The sequence below is a fragment of the Phalaenopsis equestris genome, unplaced genomic scaffold (genome assembly GCF_001263595.1).
Source record: "Phalaenopsis equestris unplaced genomic scaffold, ASM126359v1 Scaffold233119, whole genome shotgun sequence".
Taxonomy (NCBI): Eukaryota; Viridiplantae; Streptophyta; class Magnoliopsida; order Asparagales; family Orchidaceae; genus Phalaenopsis; species Phalaenopsis equestris.
Window position 1 is genome coordinate 6163 of NW_018251073.1, and position 21950 is coordinate 28112.

The window sequence follows — 21950 nt, forward strand, 5'->3', positions numbered from 1 at the left end:
CTTATCATAGATTTTGTACGATTAGATGATTGTCTCATGCAATATATGGAGTTAGATGCTCTCACAATCCATATAGGATTGTAAATTATTTGTAGGGTAGCCTAGCTTTGTAGCTGAGTTCTCCATTCCTTTTTTTTTTCTTTTGTATAGATTTTTTGTAAATACCCTTGGTAGGTATAATCCTTACTCCACCCTTTTAACTAAATAGATTCATAGGAACAAAGATGTTTCTTTCCTTTAACTTTGGATCTACTAGATTGCTACGAACGATGCAACATATAGATTGTTGATGAAGTGATCTTCAGTTGGGTTAGATCGACTACCTTCACGATTTAGTAGATTCGACATCTCAATAGTTTGAGAGGACTGATCCATGGAGCCCCAACCAGACTCTCTATCTATCTAGGTTATTGGACTACCCCTTTGGGCACAATAGTTTCCTTTGTCGAGCCCTTTACAACATATAGATTGTTGATGAAGTGATCTTCAGTTAAGTTAGATCGACTACCTTCACGATTTAGTAGATTCAACATCCCAATAGTTTGAGAGGACTGATCCATGGAGCCCCAACCAGACTCTCTATCTATCTAGGTTATTGGACTAACCCTTGGGGCACAATAGTTTCCTTTGTCGAGCCCTTTGTAGGCATGCATCGTATTACCTCTTAGCACAACGGTGTCTACCTGCCAGGTCTTAGTGATTGACCCTCTACCTTGGCGTAATTCTACCCTGATGACTAGAAGATTTTCCCTTACTAACTGCGCCAAAAATTTCTTTGGTTGTCTGTGTTTTGAAACTATTTTAAGCAAACACAACATCTTATATCATGAGTTTTCTCAATATTCCCGAGGACATAATTGACCATGATATATTATTGTCAGAGGTCTCTCTGAACCCAAAACAAATAAATTCATTTTTATTATGGTTTGGATACGAAGATCTTTCTCGTTTATTCTCTCGGGTCGAGCATGATTTACTTTGGACAGCTCTTCTTTGGTTTATGTTATGAGGATTTTTTATATAAATATCTTCATAACCACCATTTTTGTTTCTTTTTAATTTTTATCTACCTCCAATTTATCCTCTCTTCCTTTAATTTTAAATGAGGGTGACCTAAAAAGGATAATCTGAAGAGGAGATGCACCAAGAAGGCCATTCAGCTAGCATAAGAAAGGAACACGATCAAGTATATTTTCCAAAAATTATAATAATGAACTTAATTCATAGACCTAATCTTGTATGAATGGAATAAAGTAGAAAAGGTCTATAATATATCAAATGAATTCAATATTTTGACCCTGGTCCTTTGTAAGTGGGGAAGAGTTGCCAAAGTTCAAATTTAACAATCAAACCCGACGATGACTGAGTAGACAATGAATTTCAATCTGAAGTGCTATTTTTAAAATTTAGTTTCAATAAACATTTGAATATATTCAAGTATTACAATTATTGAATATGATCCTTTCTAAGCAGAACAACAATTAATAATGCTCAAATTCAATCAAATGTTAATCTTGAACCTAATTCTCTAAGCGGAACAAAGTTGACAAGATTCAAAACTATTCAAATTCTCCGATGATGATCGAGTTAATAAAAAAATTTCAATGTAAGAGGCTTATTTTAAAATTATGTTTCAAAGCCTATTTCTAAAAGTCAAATTAAAAACCTCAATTGGAGGGTTTTATTTCTAAAAAACCTCAATGGGAGGGAATTTTAAAATTAGATCTTAAAACCTATTTCTAAACTCAATCAATATAATATATAAACCCAATTTTATTAAGCAGGCAATAGTTGATAAGATTCAAATCAATCCAAACAAATGCTTGATACAGATAAAATTGATAGAAGACTTTAACCGAAGGGGCTCAACTTTCAGAATTTAGCTTTAAAGTTCAAAGTCTATTTGAAATTTAATTCATACAATTTCTAAATCTTATCCTTTATAATCGGAATAGAGTTGAGAAGATTCAAATCAATCCAATCAAATATCTAATGATAACAAAATTGATAAATGATTTCAATTAGAAGGGCCTATTTCTAAATTAAGCTTCAAAATTTATCTTAAAAAAATTAATCATTAAATCTCTTGAAAAGAGTAGTATCAATATGGTAAAATATTATTAAAATCCTTGAAGAGTAGCATCTAAAATAATTCAAATATTGAAACTTAGGTGTGAGATATATGATACTAATAGATTTGAGTGATATGTGAGTAAACCCCCTTTATAAAAACTAAAATAAGCCATTTAGATAATCAGTAGATCATTTAGCTTTATACAGATTATAGACAAATATTCTATCACTTAAGATCACTCTCATTATGAAGTGCTAAAAATAAAGTTTATTAACTTCTAAAAATATACAATAATTATATTAATAGTCCAAAATTAATAAAAACTTTGAAGATTTGTTCTAAGTATGCATAAATGTAGTGTGGTGTCAAAGTTTTAATTGACATGATTTTATTCCAGTATTTTTTTGAGAAAAAAATTATTTAAAAAAAGTTTCCTTCAATGTCTCAATGCTACTACCAGAATTTTAACACTTGAAAATAAGAACTTAATTATTAGCACTGTAAGAACTAGAAGCAGCAGGCTTCCAGGAATCTATTTTACATAAATCAGGCCATTAAAACTATAAAGAAGAGCATGGTCTCAACAATAATTTAAAATAAAAAAGCAGACAAACATAAACAAAACACATTTCTTCCTAGCGGAGAGGAAGGCCATGGCCTTGTTATTATCATGACCTTCAGTAGAGTTTTGAGCTATTTAACAGCAGAGGGAACAAGAAGACTTGGCCAGCAGCTCCCTGTATCCAAACCGGAAGGTAGGAAACCATTTCGTCCGCCATTACCATTTAGTACATGTAGTCGTGCGTGTCTCCGTCGTTTGTTCGTCGAGCCCCATCTTGTACTTCGCCGGAAAGCACTCTCTTGCTCATGTTGGCCCTTTGCACGAGACGAACTAATGCTTGAACTACTTCCGACATGGGAGGTCTGAACTCCGGCTCAGGCTGTTAAAACATAAAGAATGATTTATATGCATACCACTCAATTCTTATGTAATTATATATGTAACACCTAAATTTATGTTTTTACATGTATGCCCCCTTACATATGCATGAAAAGATGTATTTAATTTTTAAAACTAAAAATAATACTATTTTTTATCGATCAGGAAAAAGAAGAAGAATGAATCTTTCCTATGCCAGTTATTTTGGATTTCATTCATATAATATTTTGTTTTTTCTTTATGTGGTTTATGTTACCTTTTCAAGGTACATCAAGAAATATTAAGCTGTGAAATCTAGTTTTTCCCCTACGAATAAAACATGCAATTCAAATTTAGTCATAAGTTGACCTAAACATTAAAGATTGCTGGTTTTTACATACACAACGCTCGTGAGTTATTTTATCAAAGAAAAATTTACATATGTAAACATAATTCTCATATATTTTCATATCACACATCTAAACTTTCATATTTACATATATTGTACTTTGGTGATATAAACCTATATATGAAAAGATTTATTTTTAAAAAGCGGTAATAATACTGTTTTTGATGTCATGTTAAAGATTTGAGTACTGTGTAAATATTAAAGTTCAGGTGTGAGATACGTAAACACATAAGGGTGATATGTATGTATGTAAATGCCTTGAACGTATAAATCGTCGTCCTATAGTTCAAGATTAACTTCTTTATGTGACTTTAAATATATGAGTAATATGTGTACAAATATAAAAGTTTAAGTGTGAGATGTGCAAATACATTAGAATTGTGAGCTATGTCCCTAAAGATTATAGGAAGATTTGAAGAGGGTGTGGGAACTCCCCTCCTATAGGTTTAGGGATGAGGTCCAAGAAATGTATCAAATATTGTGGGTTATTTTATCATATTTTTGGCTGCCATATATAGATGAGGACGTTTTTAGTAGAATTCAAATTGTAGACCGTTGAAATGGAGGAATGCATCGGCCCTCTTACAGTTTAAAAGGAAAATTATATAAGATGTTGGTGAGACTTGAAATGTTTAATGGTGCATAATGTTCGCCCATAAAAAAGAAACACAAAATTAAGTGTTGCTGAAGAAAATGCTTTGGTGGATGAGTGGCTTTACATTTAAAGATAAAATGCGCTTTACACTTAATGATAAAATGCGAAAAGAATATATCGGTGAAAGGGTTGGAGTAGCTCCAGTGACAGGAGCTTAGAGAGTCACTTTAGATCATTTGGTCATGTTAAACGTCGATAATTTGATGTTCCTCTTAGGAAAATAGATGTTTTAAATTTGACTTAAGTGAAGAAAGGTAGAGTTGGACCTAAAAAGATTTGGGCATAATGTATAAGAAATAATCTTAATTTATTAGAAGTAAACAAAAATATGACACTTAATAGAACACAATGGAGAAAACTGATTCCTATAGCTGACCCCACTTAATGGGAGAAGACTAGATGTTATTGTCGTTGTTGTAGGTTGTATTTATGAAGAGGTGAAAGCCATCTTATACTTGTAGTACAGTATTTAGAGTTATAATACTCTGAAAATCAAATCATGATGAATTATACGGCAAAAGCAACAAGACAATTAGGTGAATCAGTATAAAATTCTAGTTAATTTTTTATACCTTGATCTTCTTCGCTACTATTCTTTTTCTTAACTCTCTTACTTGAAATAGGTTCTGTCTATTTTCCAGCGAGAAAAGTATAAATCAACTCATATCAAAAGTTACCTGAACGCAAAGAGCGATAACATCAGCGAAGCGCGAGAGTGACTTTCCAGGGTACAGCCCATGGAGTTCTGGATCGACCATCTTGTCGAGGGCATCAATATCGTGGAGCTGTGGCGTAGCCCACCGAACCAATGATTGCTCAGATATTGATCTTGAGCTGCCATGATGAAGATTGCAAACACAAAACAGATGATATCTTTTCTTTTAGTTTCAGTTTTCACAAGATAATGTAGATTCCATATTTATCAGGAGAATGAAACTTATAAGGAAGATTTACATACGTACCGCTCAATTCCAATTTGTTTACATATCTAACACTTAAACTTCAATTTATCCATACATACCACCTTATCTATCCATGAAAAGGCATATTTCACTTTTTTAAGAGTTAAATGGTGGTATTTGATGTGATGTGAAAAATTATGGTGGTGTAAATGTAAAAAATAAAATTTAAGTGTTAGATATGTAAATACATAGGCATTGGGTGGTATATATGTAAATACATATCAGAAGATTTTGGTGCATACCCCTCAATTCTCATGTATTTACATACCTAACACCCTAAACTTCAATTTTTACAGACATACATACCACCTTACCTATACATGGAAAAGGTGTATTTCAGTTTGTAAAAAGTTAAAATGGTGGTATTTTTGATGTGATATGAAATATCTGGTAGGTATAAATGTAAAAGGTAAAGTTTAGGTGTTAGATATTTACATACATAAGAATTGGGCGGTGTGTATGTAAATGCACCAACTTATAAATTGCTCTGAATCTCTGATTCCTGTGTAACTCACTTGCACTAAATCAATAGTAGGAGTTACCTATCAAAGGGTTTTCTTCCTGTCAGAAGCTCAAGCATAACAACTCCAAAGCTATACACATCACTCTTTAAACTGTAGTGTCCAGACAAGCAAACCTCAGGAGCATTATATCCAGATAACTTGTCCTACATAAAGTTGCAAAAAATACAAAATGTTTTAAGCACTACTATTATAATCTTCTATGACTATGGGTCTAAAATAAGGTTCATGGGTTGGGATCTAACCCCGAATTGACCCAACCCAAAAAAATTTGACCAAAATCCGATCTGACAACCCAAAACCAACACCCCTATAATCTGTTTAACATAGGATATAACAGCTATTTGGGTCAAAAGTATGAGTAAATTAGTTTAGTTTTAATGAGTTGATGCGCTAAATTAAACAAGTGAAGGAGGACTATAATGAGAAAATCTAATGAAAATTTAGGGATCCTTTTAAAAATTTACTCAAAAAAACAGTATTAAGTTCACCTGATATTCTGCACAAGGGATAAGGCTTTCAAGGCCAGCATCAGAAAGGTGAGGATTGAGGTCAGCATCCAATAAAATGTTGGCCGACTTGAAATTACGATGAATGACAGATGGAGAGCAAACTTCATGCAAATACCTGGAAAAAATTAAATTGTGGGTTACACTTGAGAAATAATTGCATTATAAAATATAACTCTAGTCGACAACTAATTCTCAGAAAACAGAATATTATCCATATTATACAGTTTCAATACTGAGAAAACACATAATTAAGAAAACCACAATAAGCATAATTAATCTTTATAACATGTATGCAGTTCAAAAAACTAAAAAAGGATAAGCATGTAGAAGCTTGAAATTGAGTCAGCATACAGAGTGCAGTAACCGTTGAGAATTGGACCTAACTTAGGGTCCTATTGGTAAAAAATGAATATTGAAGAAGTCTAGGGATTTATGTTAAAACATTGTAATTCCCTATTCAAGCCCATGTAATAACTGTACAAAGCAGGTTTTTGGGCAATTATTCTTCATGGTATTAGAGCTTAACCTAGCCGCCTCACGTCTTTGCCTTCTTCCCAAAAAGGTCTGATCACGATTGTATCGTAGGGTGGATTCGATCAATTCCCCGTCTTCCTAGCAAGCTTTAATCGTGACTTTCTCACAGAGTTCAGTCACGAAGGTACGGTTCGATCACGATTGCGGTCATGACTGTATTGAGGGCTTCGGTCCTGAGGTTCGGTCACGACTATATCACAAGGTTCTCTGCACACTGCGATTCCAGAATTGCTTTCCAGACTGTATCACGAGGGATTTGCGTATGAGGGGGATTCTACGGTTTGCTGTAAGTGGAAGCTGTAGAGCAGCACTGTGCAAGGACAGGAGGAGGAAACAAAGTGGAACGAACAGATAGAGATGCAGGAAAGAAGTCGCGTGTGATCTAGACTTGGATCTTTATGATTAAGGATGTTATGAGAAGGAGATGGTGCAAGTGGTAAGGGATTTAAGCATCTAGGGAAGATATATCCTGAGGTTCTGAAAGCTTTGATCGACTCATAGAAGGAGCTAGCGTCTCAACGAGTGCTACTACCTTAGGATGTGCTTTGACGCAGGTGAAGCTAGATCTCCCTCATCTGGATCTCAAGCTTGATGGACTAGCCACGGATCTGAGTTGGTCATGTAAGATAGAGGTTGCTTTAATAGGGCAGAAACTAGAGGGATATCTGAAGGGAGTCAAGGCTGAGCCAGTGAGTGACAGTGATGAGAGAGATTAATAGAGGGCCACACATGCCTTACTTTACACTTGGCTTCTATACTCTATGGTTCCATCAATTGCCTTATCAGTAAATGACATTCGTTAGATGAGAGGCATTGGGCAAAACTGAAGAGGATTAATGCTCGGACAGAGAAATGCATAAGGGTGTTCCAGATTCAACATGAGACACAAGCAGTGGTACAGGGTGATAGATTGATTTAGGAATGTGCCATAGATTTGGAGCGGTTGTGGGCAAATCTTGATCAATTCTCACAGATGTTGAGCTGTGGCGATCCAGAGTGCAAGAAAGAGGGATCCTTATACAAATGAGAACTATGCAATTTCTGACCTATCTGAACCCGGTCTTTGATCAGAGGAGATCAATTCTCCTAGCCCAAGCGACTATCTCTTTACCAGAGAGGTCATTTCTGTAATGATATAAGAGAGTCGCATGAAGCAACATTATGAGCTGAGTGCTTTCAAGTGCACGATTAGCGTTAGCTACCTTGAGCTCAAACATGATAGGTGTCTAGGAAAGAATCACAAATTCTACAATTGTGGTGAAGTCAGGCATCTGAGCAAAACCTATCCTAGGCCACAACGAACGAGAGAGGTGGATGTGGACAGGGTGGAGGTTGTGGTGGCGAAAAGGTGGAAAATGGGGCTACCAAGCTAATATAATGATAGCAGATGAAGGAGAGACTAGTGTGGTTTTTATCAATGATGATCATAAGTGCCTTGAGTTGTTGAAGAAGAAGCAAAAAGTAGCAGGAGATGGGGTTGAAGATACTTCCAATCAATCATTATCAAAGGGTAACATTACCACTTATGTTTACTCTGACAAAGGTACATGTGATACACCTGCTTATTTCACCACAGGATCATCAAAATGGCTAGTAGATTTTGATGTATCTCGGCATGTAGCAGGTACTGCTCGAAATTTTTCTGTCTAGACTCCCCTAATAGTATCAGAGAGCATGTAAACGACTGATGGTAGAACCCAACCTGTAGTTGGTAAGGGTACAGTGAGAGGTACCAATTATATGACTTTTTCTAATGTTTTGTATGTTCATTCTTTTTCAATCAACCTTTTATCCATTAACGTTATTATTCACCAACTAAAATGTGTTGTTTTTTATATTCCTAAGGTGATTATTCTGAAGAAAGTGACGAGTTGGACACTTGGGACTTGAATGTGGCATAAAGGACTCTAGTACTTGGATCGGGAGGGGATGGACTCAGCTATCCATGGTAGAAAATGGTGAAGTAGGAGAATCTGAGAGGAGTGTGAAGTATGTGTTGCGCAACATCACAGACGCATGAGACACTGTTCTTTTAGTTTATTAAGTTGATTATATCATTCATTGGAAGAAAATACAAATAAGCAAAAACTTGTTTGTGACGCTAGTGAGTTTGGCAAGCTTAATATGAGCTCTTATATGAGTAATGGGAATCAGACTGACGAAAAATCAAAGTGATGTGTTTGCTTGCTCCATAATGCAACCCAGACTCAATATCGTGCAGTAGTGAAAATACTGAAGTCTGATAATAGGACAGAGTCTACTAACAAAGTATTTGGGGAATACTTGTCAGCTCAAGAGATATAGCATCAAACCACATGCCCATATATACCATCACAAAATGTAGTAGAAATGAATAATAGACACCTTCTAGAGATTGCCCGAAGCATGATGATTGTAATGTCCCAAAGTAATTATTGGGGCAAATAGTTTTGACAACTCTCAACTGATCGACAAAATGCCATCGAAAGTGTTGGATTGGAGGTCTCCTTATCAGATGTTGAAAGAAGATAAAAGCAGAATCCTCATTGATGGTGTTTGGATTTGTATGTTTCGTGAAGGATAACAAACCATCAGTAGGGAAGCTGGATGCCAGAGCTATGAAATGTGATCCTAGATTGTTCTAGTACTTATAAGGGGTATGTCTATTGGAATCCAAAAGAAAAGAGATTGTTTATGAACACGAATGTGTTATTTAGAGAATGCCCAAAAGGTTTTCTCAGCCCTCGGTGACCCGCTAAATATTTGAGATATGAGGCAAAAGGTAAGTAGTCATTGTGAGAGAGTGATACACGTGGGAGCAATATCTGCAGATCAATACAAACTATACGGTATTCTTTCAACAACAGAAGGTCACACCACTATACTTGTTGTATATGTTGATAACATCATTGTCATCAGTGATGATGAAGGAGAGATTGCCCAACTAAAGGTAAGATTGAGCAATGAATTTGAGGTGAAGGATTTTGGACAACTCAGATACTTTTTTGAGATTAAAGTGGCCCTGGAACCTCAGAGGATTCTTGTCACAGAGAAAATATGTACTAGATCTAATGAAAACAGGCATGATGGAGTGCAACCCTGCATCTCTCTAATTGACAAGAAGGTCAAGCAGTGCAGAGGCAGGAGAACAGGGTGATCGTGAGAGATAACAAAGATTGTTGGGTTGTTCGATTTATCTATGTCACATTCGACCCGACATTTCTTTTGCAATGAGTGTGATGAGCGCTACATGCATGATCTAAGAAAGAGCCATATGGATACAGTGTATCAAATTCTGAGGTACGTGAAGAGTGCACTAGAGAAAGCATGTATATATTGAGGGCTTTTGTAATGCTGACTGGGCGAGTTGTATAGATAACAAAAGATTCAGCTCAAGATACTACATGTTTTTAGGGGCAACTTGATCTCTTTGAATAGCAAGAAATAGTCCATCGTAGCGAGGCCAACAACAAAACAGAGTATAGAGTCATGGCCTTATGAGTTGCTGAGATGATGTGGTGAGAGCCTTGTTGGTCGAGCTCAAGGTGGACCAAGGAACTCAAATGAAGTTGTGGTGCGACAACAAGCCACCAATCAGCATTTCCAACAACCAAGCGCAACACAATAGAACCAAACATGTGGAGATTGATAGATTCTTCATCAAGGAAAAGCCAAAAAAATTGGCCGCTGGAGCGAAATCATGTAGCCACTACAGAGCAACCGGTCGACTGCCTCACCAAAGTACATAGCTCATTAGATTTGTCTAGGTTATGTGACAAGATGGGATTAGTGGATATCTTTTGCCTATCTTGAGGGGGAGTGCTGGGAAATGGACCTAAATTATGACCAAATTGGTAAAAAAAGAAAAATGAGGTCTAGGGATTTATTCGTAAAACATTGTAATACCCTATTCAAGCTCATGTTATGAATGTACAAAGCAAATTTTTTGAGCAATTCTTTCTTCAGTAACTTCAAAGTGTTGAAGCTGGCAAATAGCTTACATACAGAACACCCAATTCCTATCTATTTACATAAGTAACACCTAAATGTTACTTTTTACAATAATGGCACCCAAATCATTCTTATCACATCAAAAATATCACCATTTTAACTATTAAAAAGTGAAATATACCTTTTCACAAATTGGTATACCGAAAAATTGAGTAGTGTTAGATATGTAAATATATAAGAATTGTGTAGTATCCATGTAAATCTTCCATCTTCTTAAATTAGGTAGATAGAATGGATAGAAAGGAACTTCATTTCAAAAAGGAGAAAATGACCATTGGTTTTAGTTGGCAAATGCTTAGAGAAAAGATCCAAAATTGACAATTGTAATTTATACATCAAAAGCTCAAATCCAGGTGTGTGAAGCACAATTGAAGCAATTCTTAGATGAAATGCCGAGCTATGCACAAGAAAAGGGGACATTTGCATACTACCTAGATTCTATGCATTTACATATCTTACAGCAGAACTTCACTTTTTTATACATTCCACCTTACTTAAAAGTTCTAGTGTAAGATAAGTAAATACCTAGAAATTGAGTGGTATGCATGTAAATCTTCTCAGGAAAAAATGCCACATGGAAACATCATAAAAAAGAAAAGGTTTTTACATACTCTAAAGCTCTAGCGGTCCCAAGCGCAATCTTTATGCGAGTGTTCCAAGTTAAATGATTTTCATGCTCATCGGAGAGGTAAAGGAGATCGTGTAACGAGCCATTTTTATGGAACTCATACACAAGTAAGTGCTGCCCGTGCTCAGAACAATAGCCCTCCAACACGGATAGATTTGGATGATTTAAACGTGCAATGTTTGAAACTAATCCAATAAAGTACTCAGACGATTCATTGATTAGAGAGGAAGAACTTATTTTCTTCACAGCCAGAACCTAAAGAGGAAAGTTGTTAGACGGTGCATGAAGAGTTTAGGAAAAAAAAAGTGGCACATACATGCATACCACCCAATTCTTATGCATACACATATCTAACACCTAAACTCCTATTTTTACATTTATACCACCCAAATATTTCATATCACATAAAAAATACCTTTTATTTTAACTTTTAAAAAGTGAAACACACCTTTTTATGCATAGATAAGGTGGCACATATGTAAAATTTGAAGTTTGGGTGTTAGATATGTAAATACTTGGAATTAAGTTGTATGTATGTAAATCTTCAAAAAAAAAGTTAGAATAAGGAAATAGAAACATATTTCAGTTTGCTATATAAAGATTAGGCGCATGGTTGGAGAAGGAAAAGAGTAAAAACGCTAGATAAGCTATCTATTTTAAAAGTATTACATAATCAAAGTAAAGAATAGATACCAAATAAAACCGAGAGGAGCTAATGCGACAAAAAATGTTTTTGCAATGGTTGAAATTGAATTTCAATGCAAGAATGAATTATGTTCATACAGAATATGGAACAATTAGCTTCCCTTATTTTACATTTCATTTTTATTTTTATTTAGCTTCCCTTACTTTTTATAGCAAGAGAATACCACCACTATAAGACAGCCTTCCTTTCTATGTTTATTTTTCAAAAATGAAATACTGCACTACTTTTACAGTAGCTGTTTAACACTTCCAGCCATTTTATGGCCAATAAGAAAAAGGGGCATTTACATACTTATGCAATTTACATATCAAACACTTAAAATTTGACATTTACACGTAGAACACTAGTGTCATAAATCTATGCATGAAAACGGGTATTTCAATTTTAAAAAGTTTCTAATTGTGGTATTTTTTATGTGTTCTTAAAGTATTGAGTTTTATAAATGTAAATAATAAAGTTTAGAAGTTAGATATGTAAATACATAAGAATTGTGTGGTTTGTATGTAAATACCCCTAAAAAAACATTATTCAAATCGGAGATTTTTAGTAAATTTCCTTTGCCCCATAGTGCGACATGATTGCAGTAATAACATTTTTAGATGCTTAAATTAACTCAAATAAATGGTTCAAAATAAATAGCAACACTTAAGGAAATGGTCGAAGTAAATAGTTACCTTACTGTCCGAAAATTGCGCCACATACACTCGGCCATGAGGACCTTCGCCAATAAGATTATCCACACTGAAGTTATCTGTAGCAATCTGTAGATCTGCTACAGAATAAACTGCTGTTTTTATAGATACAGCTTTTGCCTTCTTCACAGGTGTTTTGACAGAATCATCTTCATCAAAAGATTTATTTTGCCTGTCAAAGGGAGGAGGTTTCAGGCTAAAAGGAGCCGTTTGAAATGTTGTGTTATTTGCAGATTTGATTTTTGCTGTGTCAACTGCTGATGCTGTTTGAATAGATTTCATCTCTGAAAAAGGAGTCAAAATTATACAGCTCTAATTCAAAATGAATAAATAAAGTTTATGAAAAGTTATAAATTGTTTAATATTAAGCAAATTGGGAGGACAAAATATTAGGATGGAATCATATATGTACTTCTAGAGCTTCGATCAATTAGAAATCAAAACTATACTGCAGAATAGGATCACAATATTTAAGAAATCCGGAATAAAATAAATCAAACAAAAGCACAACAAAACAATTCCAGAAATAAACACAGCAAGATTTAATGTGAAAAAATCCGAGGATGAAAAACAATCATGGAGCCACGTTGCAAAAATATTTCCACTATGAAGAGCCAAAATGTACAAAAAAACTCACTTAGATCTCCTCTCTACAATCAATAGAACTTACAAACCATTGGTCCAAACCTTTCCTCTTCTCGAGCGCCGAAATCCTCCTCCTACACTCTTTTCCGCTGCACAAGAAATACCGCATGTGAGAACTTCTTACTTTTGTAGCCGAAAATCGTGGACTTAAGGAACTGAACATAAGGAATTGCTCAGTGGTATGGTCACGCCGAGTAGCAGCATAATTATTTAGTCCACTCGGATTGAACAAAAAGAACGAGCCATTCTCCAAAGCATGGCTATGCCTATTGCGCCATAGTTACGTTGGCCGGTGTAGCTACGCCATAGCCAAGCCCATGAAGGGTGTGCATTTTGCATTAATATAAAATAAAAATATTACAAAATTGGCTAAAAAGCCAAGGCAAAAAAAAAGGCTATGTCAACCCTAGACATAGGCTTGCAACTATGTGCTTCTTGCAATTGTGGGTTTTATGCGGTTGTGGGTGCATCCAGGCTGCAAAACACAACAATCATCTACTTGAAGACAGGTAGCGCCCAACATATATCCTCAAGATCTATAACTTCATTTGCACCATCTTGATAGTCACGAACTATGATGTTGCTCACCCTCAGTCGTAACCTTCATGGACTCCAACTAAAGCCAAACATAGCTCCAATATCTTAATAATCACCACCTTCGTCAACATGTCCACGACATTCTAAGCTGTGTATCTTCTCCAAACGTAATTGCTCATCTTATAGAAGAGAGAATATAAAGTGATGTCTCGGTTAAATGTGTTTTGTCCTGGCAAAAAAAAAAAATAACATTCTTAACGAGATGAATTGCACTCATACTGTTATGACGAAGCTTTCCAATCCCTTGCTCCTTATTCAAATCCTTTATAAAGCCTTTTAGCCAAATCATCTCACTGCAACCCTCGGTGATAGCAATGTATCCGACCACCATAGTTGAAAGTGTAACAATCTTCTGCAGTTTGAAACCCAATTTGCAGTTGGGTTCTCCACAGTGAAGATATACCCTGTTGTACTCCTTCTATTATCCAAGTCTCCTATCATATCAAAATTTAAAAATCCTTGTAGACAAATTCTTGCACATTCATAGCAAAATCCACATCACCACCTTACATTGATATTTTTTAGATCACTCATCTACTTGCTAAACACTCTTACTACATATGCAATATTAGGTATAATACAAATTATAACATACATCAAACTTCCAACCGCTGAGGCATACAGAGTTCTCTCCATTCGTGTTTGCTCTACTTTAAAATTAGGCGATAATTTCTTTAATATCTTGAAGCGACTACTTAAGATGATGCAAACTGGGCTTTGCCTCACTTATGTTCAACATTGTCACTCTTTTTGAGACAATTCAAGCGTGCATGCGCTTCTATCCCTATTCATTCTCATCATAAGGATCTTTCTGGTTAGACGTAAATCCTTCATCTTGAGCTCACTTAATAATTGATACTTTAAATTCCCAACTTTATCTATATCTATCCCCGCAATCAGTATATCACCCACATACAGAAAAACAAAATAGAACAATTACCAAAGTGTTTTATAAACCAACAGTGATCTGCCTAACCAATCATGTACCCGCTGTCTGATATGAACCTGTCAAACCTCTTGTGCCACTGTCTTCAAATATCTATTTCAAGCCATAAAAGCTTTTCTTTAACCTATAGATTAAGCCTTCTTTTCCCTTCGATTACACCATGTATAGTTCCTTCATATCTCCATATAAGAAATTTTTTTTACATTCATCTGTTCCATATGTAAATTTTCTTCAACATGACTTAGCACAACTTTGACGGTTGCTATCCTCACCACTGGAGAAAATATGTGTAATTCACTCATTCTTTCTGTTGACTCATTCACAACAAGTCTTTCCATTTAGTTCCTACTACCATCTGACTCATCATTCAACATGTTGACCCATTTATTGTGTAATACTCTTTTGTCATCTGATAATACCATCAAATTCCTTCGATTTGACACCATAGTGTGCATCTCATCATCCATGCAAGCTCTCACTCCCTTGAATTTTCAGCTTGAGTGGCTTACTCAAAGCAGTCCAATTACTATAATTAGTTTGCAACAAATAATGTGACAAGAAAACACTTATGTATCGATTGTATTACTCTGTTGAATCTCTCTACTTCAGTAGCAAGTGACTGAGGAACTTCTTATATTCCATCTAGTTAAGCTCTTCTTTTTTTTCACTCTTCTGATCACCAGTGTCTTCCATCTCAACATACTTGGACTATTCACAGGTAAGTTATGAGAAATCTGGAGTTACGCTCTTGTCATTGTACATCTCCATTTCATTGAAAATGACATCCCTGCTTTTGATAAATTTCTAATTTTGATAATCTAGGAACTTGTACCCAAACTCATCTAAGTCATATCCAATGAAGGCAAACTTGACAGATTTCAAGTCAAGCTTACTCTTAGACCGTGCATTGATATAAACATATGCATTATACCCAAATACTTTCAAAAGAAACAAGTTTACCTCCGTATCATTTCAAACTTCTTCAGGTAAGTCTTTATTCAAAGGTATTGAAAGACCATGGTTAAGCAAATAAATCACAGTGTTTATTGCTTTAACCATAATTATTTTGGCAAGCTTGCATGCAGCCTCATACTCCTAATACACCCCGTGATTGTTCTATTCATGCTTTCAGCTACTCCATTATGTTGTGGAGTTTTTCGGACAATGACTCATATGCCTGACCCTTTCTGTAGCATAGAAATTTCTAAATTTCTAATCACAATACTCACCATCATTATCTGATCTGATACATTTCAACTTTAAATTTATCTCATTTCAACCATAATCTTTCACTTTTAAACACTTCGAATACTTTAATTTTTTTGTTGTACGAAGTAAACAACAACTTTTTAATGTGAACATCAACAAATGTGACAATGTAGTGGGAACCTCCAATGGATTAAACTGAAGGCTCTATACAATAATATATACTAGCTTCAATTTCCTTGACTTCACCAACCTTTAGAGAAAGAAAATTCTTTCTGTTTGTCATATATATAATTTTCATAAAAATCAAAACTTACCGATTTCAAACCCTAAAAAAATTATTCTTTAAAAGTAGGGAAACATACCTTTCTCGCTCAGATGACTAAAGGTACGGTATCATAGACCTGCATCTAACTTGGTTCCAACAACATCAAAATGAAATTTGCTATTTCATTGATCAGAAAAAGAGTTTCTTCAATATTTTCACGAGCCATAATAATGCCTCCCTCTTCACCTTCTACAAGTCATCTATAAAAGTAGTGGCGAAACTTGATTTTGTCAGTTGATTCACAGAGATAAGATTTCTCTTCAGACTTAGAACACGTTTAACTTCAGTATGCTTCTAAACTTCCATTCGACATCACACTTTCCTACGATATTGCAATCCTTAATCTCTCTCAAATAACCCTTTTTTAGATCATTATAAGTGTAATTTTTTAATATCTCTTTATTAGTGTATGCATGAAAAGAGACATGAATCTACTATCCAAAATGCAGTGTTGAGTGGGGATAAAATCAAGGAATCACCTTGGATTTCGAATGTTGAGGCATTTGTAGAGAGACTCATTTATTGTCCTCCCACCGCAAGCTTTTCTTAGAGCTTTATACTTTCTTAAAATATCCTTTATTTTAGTAGTTACAGCATTCTCCTTTGTCACTTCCTCTACTTGACCTAAACTTTTCTCTTCGGGACTTGAATCTATCTCTACCTGTATTCATGTCCAAATTCATTTTTTTTATTTTCCGCATTCAATGCAGAAACTAAAAATTCAGCATTCATTATTTTTCTACGAACTTCTTCATTCAACACCAATCTTACGATGTCATCAAAGATTAACTTCATATTCCCTCAAGAGTTACTCACGGTCATAACTAACCCATGCTAGTTATTCGAAAATGAAGAGAATCAAGAGTGTCTTAACTTCATTATCAAATTTGATCCCTATAGAACACTACTGACTCGTTACAGTGTTGAAATTGCTTAGATGTTATGTTTCTAAACTGTCTGACACCATTTTTCTTGTTGAATAGCCTTTTCATCAGAAAAATTTTATCTGAAACAAAAAGTTTTTCTTATATATTTGTCAGTGCCACCATGAGATCCACCGAAATTTTATCATTCACTATATTGAATGCAACAGACAAGAAATATGATAAACAAATCAACATATAGTTGTTCGATAGAATGCATCTCATTCCTACAGAGTCATTGATTCAGGCTTCTTAGTGCTTCGTTGAAATGGTTGACAAAATATTTTATGATACAACAAATCATCCATTTGCATCTTCTACAAAGCAAAATTTGATTCATTGAACTCTTCACTTTGTACCTTATTTTGTCGGTCATTGCTCCCACACGAATCTAAAAACCTCCTTTATGATACAACTTGTTGGGATGAAATCTTACATATACTTCTAGGATTTTGATCAATTAAAAATTAAAACTACACTGCGCAATAAGATAACACTAATTCAAAAAATCTAGAACAAATAAATCGAACAGAAACAAAACATCTACTATCATAGATTTATACAAAACAGAAATAAATTGTAAAGAAATGGGTAAAAAAATCTAATTGATCCACAAAGCTGATTTATACAATTTAAAAATATCAAGTTATTAAATAACTCCATTGCATCCTATTTAGTATCATATTTTCATTTAATTCTAATAAAATAGGATCATTTTTTATACAATATGCCCAAATCTTTCTAGGTCTACCTCTGCCTTTTTTAAGAAAAGTCAAATCTAAAACATCTACTATCCTAATTAGATCATCAAATGGTTGACGTTTAATGTGACCAAAATCATCTAAGACGATTCCCTCTAATTTTGTCCATCATTGGAGCTACACCAACCCTATCATGGATATATTCATTTCGCATTTTGTCTCTAAAGTGAAAAGCCACTCATCCACCTAATCATTCTCATCTCGGCAACACTTAACGTACCTTTATGCTTCTCTTTTAAAGGCCAACATTCAGTGTCATAGAGCATTGCAGGTCTCACCACCATCTTATAAAATTTTCCTTTCAGTATAAGCAATATTTTTCTATCAACAATAAGCCCGAAACATTCCTCCACTTTATCCAACCAACTCGAATTTTACTAATAACATCCCTATCTAAATCACCATCTCTTTGAACAATAGACCCGAGATATCTAAAATGCGCACACCTTTTAATAATTTGATCACCCATAGTTACAATTCTGTCAGTAGAGTTGCTACTACAAATATTACATTCCATGTATTCAGTTTTAGTTCTACTCAAACGAAGGTTTTAGACTCCAACTTAGAACTACATAATTCAAGTTTTTCCTGAGATTCCTCTCTCATCTTATCCACAAGATGGATATCATCAGCAAAAAGCACACACCAAGGTACATCTTCTTGTAAATGTCCATTCTTGTAAATGTCCAAAAAGAGCATCCATAACTAAAGCAATAGTATATGTGCTTAAAGTTGATCCCTAATGTATTCCAACTGAAATAGGAGAAAAAGAAATATATTTTCTCAATCCTCCTTCTAATCGAACACAAGCAATAGCTCTAGCATACATATCTTTAACGAATTGAATATGAGTCATATCAACACCTTTCTTCTAAAGAACTCTCCAAAGGATATCTCTTCAAACCTTATTGTAAGCTTTTTTCTAAATCAATAAAAATCATATGTAGATCCTCTTTATTATCTCCGAACTTCTCTATCAAACCTCTCAAAAAATGTATAGCTTCCATAATAGATCTACCAGGCATAAATCCAAATTGATTGTGAGAAATCTAACTAATAATAATAATAATAGTAATAATAATAACATATATAAATAAAATTAAGTTTCACACTGAAAGTGGCGACTTCAAAGCAATTTCAAGGATAAATTAATTGTTAGTGGTCATCAGAGTTAGTACTTGTACTTTTAAACTATAGTAATAATTTGTTTATTCTCGAATATATTTGCAGCTAATGATATTTGTGGATGTTTTATTCTAATTAATTTATTTTTTCTTTATTGGTCATATCGTTACGAATGTTGTAGTTATTTACTCATGCATTTTAGTATATGTTTCATAAAATATGATTGAATATGATGAATACATAAGAATTGTATTGAATGCTTGTATGTGCATGATTTATATTGAATGCTTGTATGTGCATGATTGACTATAATAGAGCACTTCTTGATGATATTAGTGGGGGAACATTAATATATTTGTGCATGTAAATGCAAGAGAATAATAGTATTTATATGCTTAAATGACACAATTTTTAGACGATGCCACCTGTAATGGTTGTATAAATATGAGATGATATTAATGTGATAATGATATAGACACCCCTTTAAATAGCATGTCAAAAGTTTATATTGATTTATAAAAAAGCTTAGCTGGCATGCATATTGTTCTTTCTTTTCATTCTATTGCGATAGTTTAGAAATATAAGTATTCACTGACTCGTTTAACTCACATTTGTTTTAACTGACTTTTCAGGTTTAATTAAATTATGCATGAAAAGATATATTTCACTTTTAAAAAGTTAGAAATTTGACATTTTTGCTATGTTATTAAACTATCAAAGTTACGAATGTAAATATGAATGTTTAAGTTTTAGATGTGTAAATACATAAGAATTGTGTGGTATGTATGTATATGCCGCTAAAAAATATTCTTAACAAGTCCTAATAACTAACTCAGTAACAGAAAAAATTAGCAATTGAACTATTTTACAGCCCCAATGGACATTAATGATAATGAGCAAAATCTATTATATTTAACCATTAAAGTTTTGAAATAAACTCTATTGCAATATGATTGTCATATAATTGGATCCAAGTTTATCCATTGGAGTGACATCTGAGCTTTACTAGCAATACATGATTTAAGCTAGAGAGAAGCATAGAAGATGGAGAAGGAAAATCTTGAGTGAGAAGCTATGTGATTTCATTATACTGCCAAAAAGTACAAAAATTAGGCAAATGATTTAATGCATTAGGCTCATTCTCCGACCCCTTAGTTAATACACAAACAAATTCAGCATTATTGAAATCAATATGCAGGCATTTATATCTATCAGAGAGGGCATTTTAACTTTTCTCACTATAAACATCTATCTTACCTTTAATTTCATCGAATGCAAGAGAATCAAAAGGCTGACTTTGTGAATGAAGTTCCTCTCCAGAAGATTTCCTTGCTTTTTTCTTCACCAAGAAGAAGAAGATTACTGCACTGATAACAACAACAGCTATGACAATTCCAGCTATCACTCCCCCATTAATACCAGAACTACCTCCATCACTATGAGATGGATTAATATTTCTTCCCCCGGATCTCTGGCCAGGGTTTGAGCGTCTGCCGGGTGATGGAGGGGCATTTGTAACTGGTGTAGGTGCAGCCTCAGTGCTCCATGAGTTACCATCAGTGCTAAAAAAACAAAATAAAATAAAAATTTGGCTTCAAATCATAGATATTGCAGTAACGACAAAAGTGTCAAAATAGTCCGTGATCTTTTTTTCGGGGGTCACTTTAGTCCTGGAGTCCATGAAGTGTCAATTTAATTCATCTCTTTTACCGAGGGCTAAAATAATCCTCCTTGGGGACTATTTCAGTCCATATTAAGACTAATTTGGCTTTTTTAGATGCTCTGCGGCTAAAATGGCTGGATATGAGCAGGTTACTATTTTGACACTTTGCTCATGCAGTAAATATATGATTTATATTGCATACTCACTCGATATTGTTGATTTTCTGCAGTTGATTAGGAATAGCTCCGCTAAATCGATTGTTTGCAACATTACTAAACAGCAGGAAAAATATATCATCACTGCATTGAGACATGGATTTGCTTTTACTCCAAACAAAACTCAGAACAGCAAGAATACTTACAGGTTATTAAGGGGTAGATTGGAGAGGACATCTATATGACCTGTAAATTGGTTGTTCTGCAAATACCTGCAGTAAATTAAATAGGATGAGCAAATCGGAGCATTGTGTAGGATTAAATGGTTACATGGAGAACCTTTAAATTTACTAACGGTCTTACAGGGCCGTTAAGTTAGACAGGGAGCTGAAGCTTTCAGGAAGATCACCTGTAAAAGAGTTGTTGGAGAGATCCCTACAGCACACAAATAATCTTTTCAGTGGGAAAAAAAAGAAGGGGAGGGGGGTTGGTGTGGGGGTGGTGTTTTTAAATTGCGTACATATACCACTTAATTATTATGTATTTACATATCTAATACCTAAACTTTACTTCTTTACTTCTATGCCACCCAAAGTTCCCATATTATATAAAAAATACTACTCTTGTCTTTTAAAAAGTGACATATAGCTTTTCATGCATAGGTAAGGTGGTATATATGTACAAAATGAATTTATGTGCTAGAAGTGTAAATCCATTAAAATATAATGATATGTACGTAAATCTTTCAAAAAAAATATCAGCAGCCAAATAACTGAAATAAGAATTTTAGGAATCAATCATATGAAATGAAAATTAATGCACGGTTGGATTTATTTGCCCAAATATTGCTGCTAAAAGAAAATTTTTGCATCTATTGAAAAATAAGTGTCATACCATTGCTAAGGGGCAGTTTGGCTGCAAGCATGATTTAGTAAATCTCAATTTAATAAATCATGAAGCACTTAAATCCCAAAAACTGTTAGGCATGACATAATCAAA

At 34.3% G+C, this 21950-nt stretch overlaps 1 protein-coding gene across 1 annotated transcript in view; it reads right to left on the reverse strand.

The window, feature by feature from the left end:
• Positions 1-2614: 2614 nt before the first annotated feature.
• LOC110038570 (protein STRUBBELIG-RECEPTOR FAMILY 7-like) overlaps positions 2615-21950 on the reverse strand; it is a 39189-nt gene continuing 19853 nt past the window's right edge. Inside the window, exons 7-16 of the mRNA XM_020743444.1 lie at positions 21315-21386; positions 21158-21223; positions 21003-21068; positions 20391-20695; positions 12585-12886; positions 11188-11459; positions 6032-6167; positions 5562-5686; positions 4735-4891; positions 2615-3015 (exon numbers count right to left, since the gene is read on the reverse strand). Coding sequence (XP_020599103.1) covers positions 2860-3015; positions 4735-4891; positions 5562-5686; positions 6032-6167; positions 11188-11459; positions 12585-12886; positions 20391-20695; positions 21003-21068; positions 21158-21223; positions 21315-21386 — 1657 coding nt within the window. The 3' untranslated portion in view covers positions 2615-2859. The remainder of the gene's footprint in view (positions 3016-4734; positions 4892-5561; positions 5687-6031; positions 6168-11187; positions 11460-12584; positions 12887-20390; positions 20696-21002; positions 21069-21157; positions 21224-21314; positions 21387-21950) is intronic.